Below are 18,399 nucleotides of genomic sequence, written 5' to 3' on the forward strand. Positions count from 1 at the left end.
GGCCTGAAACCAACCATTTCTCTTGAGACATAAATCAATTGCTCAAAACAGGTTAGAGACAATTCGAAAATAAAAGAAGCAAATAAAGCAGGGGGAGAGAAATAAAGACACTTGCATTTATATCCAGGATTTGTAATAACATTTGCACTTATTCTACAGACATATATTCTAAGTCACCTAGTAAACATTACTCAAATGCAGGTTTGTGGGGAACAGATGGTTTTCTGTATACAATATAGTGACAAGACATTAGAGATCTCAAAAATATTAAGTTTTTCAAAAGAAGTTAGATTTTCAATATCTGGTTGTAAAATCCGGCATTACTTATTTCCTGATATGACAAAAGCAAACATGACTTTGGAGTAACAGACAATAACAGGACAATAATGTGTTATACTTACAAAGTACCCTTCATCCATGGGGCTCCAATTATATCAATATTAGTTCACTGATTTTCGCAAAATACCTGAAAGGCAGAGGGTAAGTTTGTGTTACCCCCACTTCATAGATGGGGATATTGATGTACAACAGGAGAATGTGATGAGAAACTGATCATGGGAGGACAAGCATTACAACTTCCCCAATACAACACACCCTGGCCACCCAGTCTTCCCTCAGGAACTGATGTTTCCCATGAAATTTCTACCACCACCTTAACGTACTAAACATGTTTTACTCCAAGTAAGTAAAGAATGTAACACTCGTTATCATAAGCCCACATACCAGTATTCCTTTAATGCGAGAGAAAATGTTGGGGAAACTTCCCACAACCAGTTTAAAACATGGAGGAAAATTAGATTGACCGATGCAATAATCCAAAAAAATGGCCTAAAAATAATGTTACTACATTCAGTTTGTTATATACTTATGTTCACATTATAGTGTATGGACTTGTCTTTAAAAGTCCAGATTCCTCAGAAGTGATCTCACTAACAACATTTTTAGAAGAGTATATTTTTAACAAATCCTTTCTAGGACAGCCCCTCCTTTCTACCACTCTCAGATGGCTTCTTCATGCATTGAAAAAATAATCAATACTGATTGAATTCTTATATACTTAAGTTTATCGCTGTGCATGGCTCCTTGGAAGACATAAACTTGTGTCTAACACAGGTTCTACCATCCAGAAACATAATTTTACACTTCAATGATTTTAGTACTATGACAGCCATTCTGCACAAAAACTCTTCAGAAAGATCTGGTGCTTCCTGCGCACTTCTAGGTAGTCATGGATAGCAATCATGGAAACATGGCAACTTGGGGGAGTATTTTCAGCAAAAGTAAAGGTAAAAATGAGTTCTACTTATGAGCCATATTGTTTGAGATCTCAAAAATCCTAAATGATAGGTGCTATGGTGTGGATATTTGTGTATAGGCTGTTCCCTACCCACTCAGGCCCAACTATCAAAGTGCTAGTCTCTAAAGTCTTATGCTACTGGTACTGAGAGATTCAGAGTTTGATCCAATTGTAGTGTTTAGAGTCAGGGCCATAGGGGGTGACTGGATTGCATGTGGATCATTATGGTAGAGTCCCTGTGAAGAAATCCTGGTGTCTTTTTAAGAATCTACATGAACACAGGCACACACACGCATGGTCACTCATGCCATATGATGCTCTGCACCAGCTCGGGGCTCTCCCTTCAGGAATGTCATCACCAGAAGCTGAGCCAGTGGATGGGGACCGAAATAAACCTCTCCCCCACGAAAGTAGCTTGTCTTAGATATTTCACTGACTAGCACATCTACTTAACAATGTCTGCCAAAAGACTGTAAGTTGAGGGTCACGATCTCCTACTGTTTTCTCTTACTCCTGCAATGACTCTGACCTCTTTACTCCTCTGACACCAGAAACATGGCCCGTCCCCACCTCTCTGCCTATGCTTAGGGCAGACAATCTTGCTGCAGTGCTTCCTTGTCCTCTTCCATCCCCTTCATCTGTTCACCAGATCCTTGCACCAGTACCTCTCGCCGTGGTCTCCTTAGCCATCTAAGGTATCTGCAGCTTGTCACACTCTGCCCCTCACTAACTGCTTCTATGTAAGACTTAGCATAATATAACACTCTATAACCACTCTCTTTTATACACATCCCCTTCCTCCACTAGAATAGAAGAGCTAGGATTTCTTTCCTCCCTACTAAATTCTATAGTTAAGACCTCCATAAATACTGAGCAAACCAATGAATTGCAGGCTAGAAGATGGTGCTGTGTCTTTCTCATGCACCTCTCTTTATTCTCAATGGGATACTGTTATAATCACTAATGAACTTCAGTGCTGGGTTGCCGACAGGCTTTCCATCCAAAGAAGAAACAAATTCCATAAACAGTCAGTGCAAGGGTTCTAAGCCTCATAAGAAACACACATTTATATCCTTTTCCTTTGCTTTGATTACGGGAGCACTGGACTGACAGCTGGGAGATCTTCCTCTCTTTCTAGCTCTGCTGTGAGCCACTCTGCAGGCCACTTCATTTCCTTCCTCTGAGCCTTTGCTTCCCAATAACGACATAAAGAAGCTTAAGAAACTGATTTCCAAGATCCTTTCTAGTTCAGAAAATAGAGATCAACATACGAATGAGAGGCCAAATTATTCTCCTATTTTACATCTTCTGAATTCATCGTTCTTACTGAGTATCAGCTTCCCTGCAAGGTAGCTAGGTCATCACTTCATACTAAGCAAAGGAGAAATCCTGGATAGAAGGATTGGCGGATCTAAATATTACCACAAGCATACTGATTCTGGACACACTGTGGATATCACTGAAAACCAGTTCTCACCCCACCCCCGCTATCACACCACCAACATATGACAGACACACAAAGAAAGATGCCACATCAGCTGTTTGTAGCATCTTGAGTCACAGACACCACTCGGGTCTCTAAAGAGATTTCTTGTTTACTTGCACATTAATAAAGCTCGCACCTTCACCAGTCAGAATTCCCCCCTCCCCCAAGCATCTGAACATCCAAAGAGATTTAGAGGCAATTAACATTCACAAGTAACAGAGCAATCAACATGGGAATCGCTAATGGGACTGGACGGAATCCAAAAGCAGATATTAGGATAATAGCAAGTCCCTGACATAGGTTATTGTGTTAATTCTGGAGGGCAGAGTTGTGGTCTGCTTGCAGTAGCTTTGTGGGGTTGCTGTCACAATCCAACGTGCCTCTTCTAGTTATGGTTCTTCAGCCCTGACGACACACCTTTTCTTAACTGCTATCCCAAAGAGGGGCATTTTTGCATCATTATAACACAACCTCTAGCATTAACGGTATATATTGAGTCTGAGTTTATTTTTAAATTGCCTACCTGACAAAAATGTTATAATGTCATTTTTTTCTCCCACTTTGGGTCTCTAGACTATCTTCGCTTGTTATCTCTTATAGCTAAAGGCCACAAAAATAATCATTTCCACCTTTATGAATCCCCAATCACTTTGGCCACTTACGGTCTTATGGACCATGTGGGTCCATACATCCCTGGCACATGGAAGAGTGCAGGCATCCTATTTCAGTGTGCTCTATGCTTGCACCTTTTGCAGATTTCCTAACCTGTTCTCATAAAAGAAATTTCTACAGAAATCAGCACACTGTCAACATCACCACGTTGATCTCACCCTACTGTGAAAGTCTTAGCAAAAATACTTCCATTTTTCCTCCTCCTGAGCCAACATTCTATCATTCATCTCTCATCACTACAATCAATCAAACACACCAAAGCCAACAAATCTAAGTTTACCTTCCCTTGCACCATGCCCTTAAATCTGTGCCCTGGCTCTCCTTTCTCAATCTCTTTTAGCCCAACGTGCAAACAGTTCAACATTTGGAGTCTCTGAGCCCTCCAACTCCATACAAACCCCTGCATTCTCAGCCCCACTCCCAGCATCTTTCCTGGTTAATCTGACTTCCTTCAAGAAATTGACCTGCACCTGCAAGACACCTTCCTTTATGTATAGACTCCTAGGCCCGAGAGAGCAGAGAACCTGGTCTGTTTCCATTTTAGACTTTGAGTGAATTCAGTCACAGCCTAGGATGATTTGCTTTATTCTAGGTGGCCTAAAAAGTTATAAATAACTTATAAAATGAATCAAGAAGGGCCTTCTGATTTTTTTCAACTATCGTAACATTAGAAACAAGCACACACCCTAACAAATGCCACTTGTTTCAACAGTTGTATATTTCGATTCTTCTATAACATTCATGCTGTCTTCCACTCCTTTCTCTCTCTGTCATTTCTGGCATTCAAACGAACCCTTCTTTTTTAAATACCAAATTTTGTTTTGTTTTGTTTTAGTTTTGTCTTTTCAACTTTCCACCCCCCAACACATGGCCACTTTGAAAGTATATCCCCTGTAAAGTTCCAGTTTGTTCTCTGAATACCATTAGCTCCTGATATGCAATCTGCCACCACCAAGCTTTATGGGCTAAAAGCCTGTTTGGACAAAGATTTTACACAACAAAATTCAAATTAAGGGAAGTTATCAGATTTATACATATGCATCCCTTACTTGTTCTCTGGGATAAGCACTAAACTCAGCCGCTGCCCCAAAGCTGAAAGGTTCAGCCTCCAGGTGCACCCCTGTCTTGCAGCTACATTGGCAGTCCCCCCTTTATTCCATCCCCACCCAGGAGCAGCAGTGGAGATGAAAGTGCTTCTCAGGCCGTGGTAATCCAATCAGGGCTGGTCTTGCTTCAATCTCTACCAGGCAGTTGGGAAACATTTTGGCAGAATGCCTTTCAACTGCACTCTGCATTCCATATAGGTCCTGTGCTCATTTCTGATGGCTCGGCAGAAATGAAGGTGGCCCTGCCCAGCAGCTGGGCCATCACCTGCCTTAGTTATCTGCAGGATATTAGATACCTTTCGGCCATAAAGGTGGTAGGGGTGGTGTTTTAGTGTGTGTGTGTGTGTGTGTGTGTGTGTGTGTGTGTGTGTGTGTGTCTGTGTGTGTGCGCTTTAGTGTATGTACACACATGCTTAAGCATGTGATTCTGACTGTGCCCGCTGACAGCTGGGCAATGAGGAAAACATGGGTAAACAGTGAAAAAAACACAAGGACTTGTTTTTACTTCCAAGATGAAAGGAAGTCCATTTACCAACTCTTGGCGCTTAGAGTTGAACACCAATCAAAATACTCCACCCAGTTTATGAATTCGGGCTCTGCAAGGGTCCTAAACTTTCCTTTGACTACCTGATGAAACCCACAGACACCTTCCAGGAAGGATTTGTAAAGAACTGCAAAGATGATTAATCATACTGAAATATTCTATCCCAAATTAAGACTACAGGGTGGTTACTTTTGTGGATAGGAAAGACAACTACTACCCCAATTTTTTTCAATGTGGAATCTTTGCTTCCAAGATTCATGTTACTCAAGCGATGAACACTAGCAAAAAGCACACAGTAATAATTTGCTACGCTGTCCCTGCGGCTGTCCATTAGCCTCTGCAGCCTCGTCTGCCTTGCAGACAGCCCTACACAGGTGAACCTACAGCCCTTCAACATTTGCTACCCGCGAGCAGCTCAGAATATGAACTCCCTTTATTTACATCCCTCAGTAGATTTTAAGCACTCCTAAGAGAGATACAGACAAAAAAAAAGCAATTTGAGAAGTTGTCTGGAAGGTAGACGTAATGGTAAAACTTTGTGTTCTTTCACCAAATATTTTCTGAGCGTCATCAGTTGTACATTCAAAATAGGGGAAAAAAATCCTAAGGTCCTTTTCCCTCAAGGTACCCACATTCAACTAGGAGGAAACACCTTGGAAGTCAATAAAGTGCAAGAAATTAAACAGGTGCAATAAAGAAAAAACTGGAGGAAGTGAGGTAACAGAGACAAATTATAAATTCATACGTAGTTTATTTCTCATTTTCTGCCAATAAATGCCCATTTCCAAGCTTCCACAGTGTTTCAGGTCCTGGAAAGCACTCAAGAGAAACTGGCGCGCAAACACACACACACACTCACTCACTCACTCACACACATTTCATATCCTTGGGTTCAACCAACCACTGCTTGAAAATAGCCATAAAAATTCCTACGTATGTTGAACTTGTACAGAATTTTTCCTTGTCATTATTTCCTTGTCCTAGGTAATAAAGTAAAATAACTACTTAAGTGGCATTGACATTATATTAGATGTTATATTATATATATTAGAGTTACATAAGACAATGTAAGCCATACAGGAAGACTGCAGAGATTGTATGCAAATACAACACTCTTCTGTAAAAGGTACTAGAACATTCATGAATTTCAGTACCATGGGGGATCCTGGGACCTATCCCCCACAGATATGAAGGGATAACTGTGTATGTCACACAGTTTTCAGTCAGGGCCATGTGAAGAAAATGTCTGTCTCCCTATCACCATTTCTTCCAAAAAGTGGCACAGGATTGCTTTAATAACTCTCAAGAATGGACAGGGTACTGCCCAGGGCCCTGTGCCTGCTGCACTGAAGGATATGTATAGTGAGAACCTCCGTACACGCTCAGCAACCATGGTCGCACGCGCAGCTCTACCACGTACATCCCAGATGCAATTCATACACACCATCCTGCTAAATCAGAGTCCCAGGACCCACAGGGGGTATGAAAGCAGTAACATAAAAACAGCACCTAGCATAAGGTCTGCTACTAAGGAACTGATCCACAGGACCTCACCTCTCTCGTCTTCCCATCCAAGAACAAAAAGAACAGCAGAAATGCAAAATCCTGAAGCCTGTGCCTCCACAGAAGGGACACAACACATGCTTTGGTTCATCTGTTTTCTTTGCTCCTGTGGCCCAATAGAGCCAGAAATAATAGCAGGCATTCATACTTTAATTTTTTTTTTAAGATTTATTTATTTTCACTGGACCGGCAGATGTACAGAGAGGAGATACAGACAAAAAGATCTTCCATCTGCTGGTTCACGCCTCAGGTGCCCGAAATTGCCAGAGATGAACCAGTCTCAAGTCAGGAGCCAGGAGCTTCTTCCAGATCTCCCACACAGATACAGGGTCCCAAGGCTTTGGGGCATCCTCAACTGCTTTCCCAGGCCACGGGCAGGGAGTTGGGTGGGAAGTGGAGCAGCTGGAACATGAACCAGTGCCAATATAGGATCCTGATGCATGTAAGATAAGGATTTTAGCCACTAGGCTACTGTGCTGGGCCAAATACTTTGGTTTGTTTTTGCTTTGTTCTGTTTCCTTACAGACTTTTAAGGAAAAGTCTGTGGCCAAGTAAGTTTTAAAAACAACAGTGAAATGAAGTAACAGAGCTAGCATTGTGACTCAGTGAGTGAAGCCACCACCTGCAACGCTGACATACCACAAGGGAACCAGTAGGAGTCCCAACTACTCTACTTCCAATCTAGCTCCCTGCTAATAACCTGGGAAAACAGCAGATGATGGTCCAAATGCTTCAGCTTATACATCCTTGTGGGAGACCTGGAAAAAGCTCCTTGTTCCTGGCTTCAGAAGTGCCCGGCTCCAACCATTTGGGACGTGAACCAGCAGAAAGAAAATTCATTCATTCTCTCTCTCTCCCCTCCCCCTTTGTCTGTGTGTCCCTAACTGTGCCTTTCCAGTAAATAATTTAAAAATAAATGAAATAACACAATTCTCTTGAAATTTTCTGATTCTCATAATATGCACCACATATGTCCAAGAAACCTCAACACTGGCATGAATGTCTTCCCAGATCAGTTGAGCATGGAGCCCTCCGGCATGAAATATCATGTGACAGTCATTCTATTGAACAGATTTGGAAATGTCATCTTGATAAAACGATGAATGAATCAAGAGGTGAGGAATAGAGACCATGGTTGGTCCAGATGTGCTCCAACGGCTTTCTTTGAAAAGGCAGGATTGGGTGTATTTACTCTAATCCAGGGAAGCTTGGTCAGAGGGTTTCCTATGCACTGGACCATGGCGAGTTCTCCTTCTTTTCCTATAAAAGGAGTCATTATTCTGGAACCACACTAAATTTGGGAGAAATGCCAGCACCACCTGAACACTTCTCATTCCCTTGGACAGGTAATTCTCCTATTTTCTGCAATAAATGGGCTCTTAAAACAAGTTCTGTTAATTATTCTCTCGAAAGCCCAATTCTCTTTGGTCTAGTTGGGGAAGCCTTCTGCTTCATGTCACCCTGGGCTTTCTTTACTATTTAAATGCTTCATAATAAGTGTGCATTACTTTCATAAACAGGAAATCAATGCTGAGGAAGCCAAAAAGGAAAGAAATCCTGTAGAGATGTGTTGATACACTAAGGATTAGCCCCAAAATGACATACTTGTGCATGAAGATTTTTATAGACAGGTCCTCTAAAGAACACCTTACTTATTATGAGAACACTAGATGATTGAGAGAGGAATGAGGAAAACAAAGGAAAACATGAAAACCATATTCACTTGTTTGCTGCTTACAGCCTTACAGTTCAAAGGCAGGAAAAAAAAAATCCTATGACGCATTCACATTCTCTGTGGCAAAAGAAGCAGATAAGAACAAAGCAAGGAAGGGAGAGAAGGAGAGGAAAAAGAAGTAATGAAGAAAGAGAGACAGGCAGATCAAAAGAAGGAAGAAATAGGCAAAAGACAGAGAGCAAGAAAGGGGGATAAGCTAGAGAGTTGTCGAAAAGGACTAAGGCGAGAAAGAGATGCACAGGCTCCCAGATTAAGTTGACCCAAGTCAATACAAAAGACTTTGTGCAAGGGCGCTAGCTTTAATGGGATTTGGACTGCTAAAGCACTGCAAATCAAGTACAGACATAACCATAGCTGCCCAAGCTGTTCTTGAGGTGGATGTCTTAAGTAGTATGAAGCTTGACTAGTGGGGACCCCCTGCAGCATTTCTGTGTGACTTCCTGCTGTAACCAGGCTAGGAACAGGAGCTCCACCCCCAACGTAGCTGCAGCCTCCCACCTGGGGCCACAGGGACTAAGTAAGCCTTGAACCTTAGGTAGGTCATGTGTTGTTGTAGAGGAAAAACGCTGCTACTGTACTGAATAGGTTACCAGTGCCTATGGTGCAGACGGAGGGCAGCTTGTCTGAACTACAAAATCTTAGGGCCTTCCATTTGGAACTAACCATTCATTTGATCTTTCATCAGGGCCTCCAAGGTGTCTAGCATCACCTGGACTCTGGTGGATACTGCGATCACAAAACGAGATCTCTGCCCTCCATGAGCTTGCCTTCACCCAGAGGCTGAGTAAGAAAGGACTTGTATTCATGAGACAGCCTAGACATCATCAAAAAGGAAAGGAAGCAGAGACAAAGAAATATGCTCAGGGAAGGCATTTCTGAGGCTAGAACACTGCAGCTAAGACCTGAATACCAAGGAGGATCGCACCCCGCACAGATCTAGGGAAGAGCCTACGAGGAGACAGCACAGCCTCGCTTAGCACAGACGCCACCATCTCCCCATCCTTCCCTTCCAACTAACTAAGCTCTCGGCAATACTGAATTCAAAAGCACACAGACGTGTTTAATTTTAAAATCTCAAATTGCATACTATGCCACTAGGAAAATATATCCTGGAACCGAATATTTTTAGAATGGTCCACTTCAGTTTCCTCAAGTGCTTTCCTGCCTGTTCAACCAGAAGACCCAAACAGTCCAGGTACATCAGGCTGCTCTGAATACCGGAAACTGCATTCATCAGCCACTTTCTAAAAATTGGATCTTACTTCAAAGCTGAATGACTTGATTACTCCCATAACAGAATACATTACACTGATTACAGGATTATTCACGTGCTATTTCCAAGAGGTTGGGCAACACTTCTCAACATTCCTCCCATCAACAAACAGAGAAGGAAAAGTAGAAAATGCAATTCTAATATTACATTGCCTTGCGTGTCCTAATACTATCTGCATTTCCTCACACTCCTGTTTGTTTTTTGGTTTTGGGGGGTTTTTTTTTTTGTTCAACTGATGCTCAGAATCAAAGAGGGTTGGTCATAATCACCAATAATACAAGGGGAAAAAAATGCCAGCAGGAGCCAATTGTGTTCATGACCCATGACCTATAACCCATTAACCGCAGGTGAATTCCATTTCCTCTCCCTTTCGTCTGCTACCTTGCAAAAACCCCAAGGGGCAATTTTGATATCAATGCTTTTCCAGAAACAAATTCATTCACTGGCCCAGTTTGGGTCACTCACAATCCAGTGCTGCGTCCTCAGTCTTTTGGTAATGATTTAAGCTCCTTCAACTCTGCTAGGAAGAATGCCTTGGGGTGAGAAGGGGATGAAGAGGCGGAAGTTCCACAGCATGATTCACTGCTAATCGATGATTAGCATTTTGTGCTCAAGACAATCAAATTCATATTTTACATTTCTAAAGATTTAAAAGGAACACTTATCAAAACACAAAATGAAAACAGGGCATCCTAAGTTCAAAGAAGCCATAAATTAGACAAAGAAGCATAATTCCACGGAGCACTATTCTAGTAGCTAATCAACGTGTCACTTTTTTCCTATTGGCATCTACTTACTGTCATGTAATTTCCATAAGGGCACCATCTGTATTTATAAAAGAATTATCTTTGGGTGATCTTCCAATCTACAAACAACGGTGATATTTAACTTCTCTTAGAAGATCAGTTGTGGAATTCAGCTAAAGGATTTATAAGTCTCTTTTTCATGATGAACCTTAAAACAACTTAGAAGTATTTACAAATTTTTGTGATATCAGAAGAATGCAAAACAAAAAAGTGTGTTCATGCACAAAAATACATAGCTAAATAAATACAGGTAAAATAATATATATTTATTCAACGTAAATTTTGAAATTTCATTAACAGGTGCATTTTTAATCAACTAACGTGCAATAAAATAAGCACAAACAAAATAGTATTTTTCTCAATTTTAACTGAATGAGTGGGTTAATTCTCAACTCCATATGAGGTAGTATGCCTTGTGGCTCTGATAGAACCCGGTGTTAGCCAGTGGCATTGCTTTGAAAGCAGTCAGCACCCAGCTGGTCCCGACTACGTAAGCCTTCAGTGCTGGTTCCCAGTGTCTTCATTAACAGGAAGCTGGAATCAGGAACCAACAGCAGCTATTGAGTGCAAGCACAGTGATGTGGAGGACATCTGAAACAGGAGGCTAAACGCCTCCCCCAATTGCCTCTTCTAATTCAACATCTCATGAGCAACCTGAAGTATCTTTGTATGTTTTTGAGTATAGAAGAAATTTGCTGAGAAAGTATAACGAATTGGAGTCATTTATCCTAAGAAGGGACTCAGTCACTATATCTCTGCAGAACACACATGCAAAAGAAAAAAATCTAGAATTAGCCAAGTCCTGTATGCAAGCCCTAACTTAACCACCAGGTAACAGGAATGTCCCATGTCTGTTTCCTTACCCTTAAAAGGGCCATATCACAAGGGTTAAATTAGACTAATTATAGCATGTAGTCCTGTTCACCATTCAGTGCCTTCATCAACACACCAGAGCAGCAGCAGCAGCGCTGAAAGAATCCCACATTTGTTGTAATGACAGGCAGCTTTAGGATCTCTGGTGCAAACCATGACAGAAGGTGATAGAGATCTATCCTGAGAAAATATCAGAATTTAATTCAGAAGCCTCATTCAAGTCCAAACTCTTCCTAACTGAACTTGTGCAGTCTTAGACAAAACTCAACTCCTTAGTGTCCACTGATGAGGTTAACATTTGTATCAGCAGACTGGATAAAGCAAATGGCCTTCTCCACTGTGGGCAGTTCTAAATCAGTCTAATGAAGGCCTGAATAGACAAAGGGTTGAGCAAGACAGGATCTGCTCTCGCTACACGAGGGTCCTTAAGCTGGGAGCCCATCCCTTGTCTTCAGATACGGACTGCAACTTACATCACCTCCCCCTCTTATTATCATATATCTGTCCTTACCAGAATCGATACTGCTGGCTTCCCGGCCCCAGGCTTTGATGTTACAGATCCTGGGACTTCTCAACCTTCAGAACTATCTACGCCTATTCATGACAATCTCTCCCCCTCTGTGTCTCTTTCTAGATGCATGTGGATGAGTGTGCATGTGTAAATATCCCACAAGTTCTGTTGCTCTGGAAAACATTGACTAATACATAAATATGAGAAAGGATCAGCATGTATTTTCTCTCACTAAATACAAGGCTCTACTAATTTTGTTAGAAATGCACACCCCAGCAATAGTTTACTATAAATGATCTCTTACTCTAACTACCCAGGATACAAACTCCCTAAAAGATCATGAACTTGAATTTCAGCTCCAACATTCAATAAATGCATAAAATCGCTTAAATTCTCTGGGCTCTAGTTATCTTGTCAGGAAAAGCAGGGAAATAATATACTTGTTGTGAGGATTAGAAATTTGATGTGCAAAGAGCCCAGGAGAGGGTGTAGCATGCCAGAGCTACCCACTGGCAACCTAAACCCCTTTCAGTTAAATCAGTGCCTTTCATTTTTAGTGTGCAGAGTCCCAAGCTCCAAAACTCTTGAATGGAAAAGCATTATAAACAAGCTTTAAATTATTTTTTAAAAAATTCTTTATGGCTTGAAGGAAAAAAAAACTAGGGAAACATAAACTATCCAGGGTGTCAAACACACAGAATAATCATTTTGTATGATCACTGCTAATATGGTTCAATCTAAATTGCAGTCTCATATTTGACATAATTACACATAACCAAACACTAATAAAAATCGCTCCCTTATATTTCAAATTGGTAATTATAGTAGTAAACATTAACAACATGTCAGATATAAGATGGTGATTTGTTCTGAAATGTATTAGAAATCATTATACTGTATGATAATTTTAATTACAGTTCGGTAGCAAGAGAGCACGCAGCGGTCTATTGCTGTAAGTGCATTATGGGAACTGGCAGCTCTTCAAAATTCAGCCCTAGCTCTGACTCCCCTTACTGGAGTGCAGGAAATGTGCAATTCTCTCCCTACCTTTAAGGAGGGACTCCAAATCCCTCTGCGGAAGCATATTGTGAGCTTTGGGGTGATTCTTCCAGGATTTAAACCCTTGTTCTCTTATATGCTGGTGAAACAAACTTGGCTAAAGGCAATTTCTCTGTGCCTCAGTGTTCTGTTCTTTCAAATGGACAGCAAAGCAGTACCTGCCTCATATGGTTATAAGAGAGACTATTAACAGAACATTCTGCGTGTAATGCTTACCCTCGCACCAGAAACATAGTATAAGCCTTCAAATATATACTCACGGTTGTTGGTGGCATCTTAATATTCCAGTCAATCATTTCCCTTCACTTTGAAGAAAGTGGTCTTACTAAGTGTGATCGAATGTGTTATGGACAGTCAAAATAGGCTTAGCATGAGTTTCTCTCTCTCAGGACACCACGTCCTTGACACTTTAATCCTTCCTCCTTCCAGGTTTGCTCCGTTTCTTTCACCTCAGGGTTGGGAGTCAGTTAGAAGACTCAATATTCTTTTTACCCTCCTCTCTCACCCCTTCTATGTGGGAACTTCAGGCATGGCTCCAGGGTGCCCCCCAAGTTCTGCCCATAACAGCACAGAAACCAAGAGGAGCTTGTTGTGACCCAATGAGGACGAGGGTCATGAGATGCCCTGCTCCATACCCATTACACCCGTACCTGACCACTAAGCCCTTTGAGAAAAATATAATGGCTCTCCCACCCCACCTCCCCACACACACACACGAGGCAAAAGAACTGATGGATCTCATTATGCAACCACAGGTTCACATGGAATTTCCACCCACTTTTAAAAGCACTCTGGGCCTCACGACATCTTTGTACAACTCTCCCAGCTCCAAGATCCCCAGCGGGGAAGAACTCCCTACATCATGATAAAGTGCCTTGCCTCTCCTCATTTCCATACTGTTTCAGGTAAAATATTCAGGGGAACAGACTGGACTGCTAATTAGAGAATTGTCTGAAACCACCATGAACTACATTTCTATGGGTGTAATAAGCAAAGATTCTTCATTAAAAATCTTCGTCCTCTGGAAGGAAAAGCTGTTTCAAGAGCAATAGATCTCACTCACAGGAGTGATCATGCGGGCTCAGGTACAGTATTCATTATTAACTTAAAAACTATGCCAAATCAATTAAAAACCATTTTAAAGGGAAGGAATAAAATTTAGTTCTACCTAACTGCAGCTCTGCTCTAATTTATCTTCCAGCCATTTTCAAGGGATTTTACTTGGTTCTTAATCTAACATTCATTGGAAAGGGTAATTCTCATGAAATTACAACGGCATCTCTCGCATCGTTTCATGCAAATGTTCCCATTCTTCAGAAATGGGAAGCAGCTCCTCCCCGTCCCCCCAAAAATCCCTTCAAAGCGTAAAGTAGAAGAGCTCACTTGCTCAGGGAGTCGCCTAAGAATAAAGCATCATATTTCAGAAACTGCTCAAATTTAAAACGCTGCCCGCATCCCTATGACAAATTGTATTCCAAATATAGGTTATTCACAACATGTTTGTTATAAGGCAAGGCATATGAATTCCAGCCATGTCTTTCTTTACAAACATGTCAAGACTCGTGAGCCCTTAATGAAATGCAGCATTTTAGAGGCGAGAGGAAGCTGCAAAGATGCCAGAAGCAAAGAGAGAGAGGTTCTCTTTGCTGGACCTGGGACTCTTCTGCTGGCAGTTTCCCAATCATCAGAGATGCTGCATCAGCTCAGAACCAAATGCGGCTTGGTGGCCACTGGGACCGGGAACTGCTGCTTGCAGGCAAAGGGACTGAGCTCCAAACAGAATGAGATGCTCACCCAGTGACAGGGCCAGATAGAGACAAAGAGAACCAGGCCCAGGGCTCACCTGTGTAGCAGGTGTTGCGTGGTTGATGAGGCTCTAAAATAGAGTCTTCCATGTTGGGGAACTTTTTAGAAATCGTGTGGGGCACTGAGCTTCTGGTATTCACATAAAAGTTCCATAAAACTTGGAAGAGAGCTTATCCCAGTAGGCTATTTTTAGTCATGCCACAGAAGTTAGTCAGATTGGTTTTACATTTGGCATCTTTTTCAACCCAGACCCAGGGGGTACAATCCTTCTCACGTGCTAACTCACACTCTACCTTTTAGGTAAAAACAGTCTACAGTGGTCCCGCACAGAAAAGACTCAACTCTTGTTCAACCGCCTTCCACTACAGGTCTTCCTGCTGGGCCAGAATCCAGCAAACTAAACTGGATTTCATTTAAAGCAGGGGTCAGGAAATGTTATTTGTTTTTAGTGAAGAGCCAGGAAGTTACCCAGCTCCGCACACCATTTGGTCTCCTCCACAACTGTTCATGTTGAAGCAGCCATAGGCAACATGTGAACAAATTAGTGTGGCTGTGTTTCAGTAAAACTTATCTAGGAATTTATTTTGATGTGTCATGAAGCATTATTCTTCCTTAGATTATTATTCAACCCTTTAAAATACAAGAGCCATTCTTAGCTGGTGAACTGCACAAAAACACACTAGGACCCACACCCGTCTCAGCCACCATAGCTGGTGCCATCCTTATAAAGGACTATACTATTGTAATAATATAGAGGAAAGCAGTGGGGGGAAAAGAATTCGGGAAGGGAGTAAGGGAAATCCCAGAGCCTATGGAATTGTATTGTACCATAATAAAAAAGAAAAAAGAAAAACATATCCATTCCATTGTTGGGGAAAAAAAGAGAGAGCTCTCTTATGCAGAGAGGTCCTTCTGCCATCCAATTGCTTTCTTTATAAGTTACTCTGGGCATTCGTCTGGCAAATCCACCTTTGTTATTAAATGCACATGTTTTCCATTTGTGTTCAATAGGTAATGGTTCTCTAAGATGATACGCTTGCTAATGACTTCAATAACCACACTGTGTTGTGAAGGTGGGGGGGCGTCCCTTCCTCATTGCAAAGTATAATTGAAGGGACCAACTTAGTCATTAAGAAACAGTTGTGATATTGTGTCTTTCTCACACCAATCAGCATCACCAGAAACCCACACCCATGGCACAGTCCTTAGGCTTTCTTCAACCTGGATTTTTAAGCATCATATGTGAATACTGCTTTAATTGGGGAAAGGAATACTTGAGTTTCACATCTGGCTAATATCAGCATGAACAAATCGATCATTTGAAATCACTATCAATCTTTTGTCTGCACAATAAAGTAAGTGAGAACACTCTATTTAAATACCTTTCTACACAGCACAACTCTACCAGCATCAGCATATTACAAAAACCAATTTTCTTACATCAACTTCTATCTACTTCTAATTCTGTAGCATAGCTCTGGGGAGTTGCTACAAGGTCTGTGTAAACTGAAAATCTAAATAACATTATGACGCCTATTACAGAACTAATTTATAATCTAATACCCCAGTTGAATTTAATATCCTATTTATTTATTCAAGCAAAATATCTGGAAAAATATGTCACATCCTAATGTAGTTGTTATGAAAATGGAAAAATAAAACAGAGTTTGAGAGAAGGCATGATAATTGCTAGGGGCAGGTATGAGCAAGAATTTTAGAACCCCTCGCATGAAGAAGAGGCAGGAGCCCTTTAACAAATAGAATTTCTGCTTTATAACACAATTATTGTCAAATTTAGTATTTTACATCAAATTTACAACTTTAAAATGTGATACCTATTAATGTTATCTGCTCAGAGCTACTGCAGCATAAAACTGTTGGCCACCAGATGCCACCTCATCAACTGTCTTTAACAACTCCATTTCCATCCTGCATGGAAGAAGTAAGCTTTACGGCTGTATTTATAAAGCACGCACTACCAATACAAATGTGCAAATGATTGCATAGATATAATACATACAGGCTAATGGAAAGAACTCTAGAGCTGCTTCTCAGAATACTAAGTTTTACCCTGATTTCTTTACCTGAAGATAAAAAGAGGGAAAGGAGGGAGAATGAAAGGAAAGGAAGAACAAGAAGTATTCTAACATTTGAAGATGCAAAGCTACAAAAAGCATAAGTAAAAAAATACTGTGCAATGATTACCGGATCCTACAACTGGACACCTTGAGCCATGCAGGATACAGGTCATGACTTGCTCCAAGTGTCTTGAGGCTCCATGCCACATTTACACAGTTTCCAAAATTTAAAGAAACGCCGGTCAGCTGAATCCCTCCCGGAATTGGCTGCTGCTTGCTTGCTCCTGAGGCAGAGGTCATATGTGTAACTCAAACTCTTACTGCAGCAAGAGAAAGGTGGACTTGGAGCTCCAAGGCCTGACACGTGTGTCTGCACAGCCACACAGAAATGCACAGCTCTGCTCACACTGTGACTTCCATCCGCCACACCGAAAGAGTACAAGCGGCTGCCTCTGCTTCCAAGGGTCTCAGACACTGAGGACTTTGACTTTTGTTTCAAATCTACCTGTCTAGAATGTGAGCCCTCCTCTTTCTGACCTCTCGTATTAACAAGCTCCTCAGCTTACTCAGCACTTCAAATTTCTGGAACATGTGGCATTCTGCAAAAAAAAAAAAAAAATCCATTGACCCTGAAACTGTTGTAATGTTGTTCTCCTAATAACTAGAAATCCCCATGATTAGCAATGTATTCCTTTGCTTCTCAAAGATTTTCAGTTTACAAGGGTACTGAAATTCAAGATTGCCTGGGACAAAGAATAGCTTAAGTGCTCCTATCATATAATATTGAAGTTCTGCAGAAATTAAACGATGTGGGGTCAGCATCAGGGAGCAGACTTTTAAGGCACTGCTTTCAATCCTGGTACCATAAATGTTGGTGTGAGTCCCAGTTACTCCATTTCTGATCCAGCACCTCATTAACATGCCCAGGAGAGCAGCAGAACATGGTCCATACACTTGAAGCCCTGTGCAATGTGGGTGACCCGGATGGAACTTCAGGATCCTGGTCCAGGACTGTGGCCATTCTGGGAGTAAACTAGCAGATGAAAGATTTCTCCCTCCCTCTCTCTCTCTTTCTCTCTCTCTGTAAATCTGGCTTTCAAATAAGTGAATAAGTCTTTGAAAGTAATTAAATGAGGCAATCCCACAAGGACAAGAAATGGGAGTCATGAAAACAAGGCAGCCAAGGCATGGATGTGTAGACTGAGCCCTGCACTTGTAAGTGCACGTGGGCTTCGTGAGCCCATACAATCTCCCTGTGCAAGGCACAGGTGTTAAGCATCAAGTGCTGCAACTTCATCTTGTTCAGTCTGACATTGAAAGGAATTCAATCTCAAGTTCCCATGGTCCTCCAAATGGAAGTTCCTTTGTGGCTATCCATTTTCAAAAGTATGCACTGCAGAGACTTAGGCAAGAGAGTCCTGTCTTGTGACACACAGGTGTTCTGTAGTGGGCTACCTACTCCAACTCCAGCTACAGAGCTGAGTCCCCGCTCATCCACAAGCATCCCTCTCTCTCCTCCAATCCATCCAACAGTGTCAGCTCAGTCTGCGTGTTGGAAAACTGGGAAGACTTTCTCTTCATCAACATCTT

At 41.6% G+C, this 18,399-nt stretch overlaps 1 protein-coding gene across 2 annotated transcripts in view; it reads right to left on the reverse strand.

Annotated features, from left to right (window-relative positions):
- Positions 1 to 18,399, reverse strand: part of PPARGC1A (PPARG coactivator 1 alpha) — a 659,635-nt gene that overhangs the window by 460,653 nt on the left and 180,583 nt on the right. Inside the window, exon 2 of one of the 2 annotated variants that reach the window (XM_040966436.1) lies at positions 402 to 466. The exons of the other annotated variant lie outside the window; for it this stretch is intronic. Within the exon in view, the coding sequence (XP_040822370.1) occupies positions 402 to 419 (18 nt within the window). The 5' untranslated portion in view covers positions 420 to 466. The remainder of the gene's footprint in view (positions 1 to 401; positions 467 to 18,399) is intronic. 2 annotated transcript variants of the gene reach the window in all.

The sequence above is a fragment of the Ochotona curzoniae genome, unplaced genomic scaffold (assembly GCF_017591425.1).
Source record: "Ochotona curzoniae isolate NIBS_2020 unplaced genomic scaffold, NIBS_Ocur_1.0 scaffold_4505, whole genome shotgun sequence".
Classification (NCBI taxonomy): Eukaryota; Metazoa; Chordata; class Mammalia; order Lagomorpha; family Ochotonidae; genus Ochotona; species Ochotona curzoniae.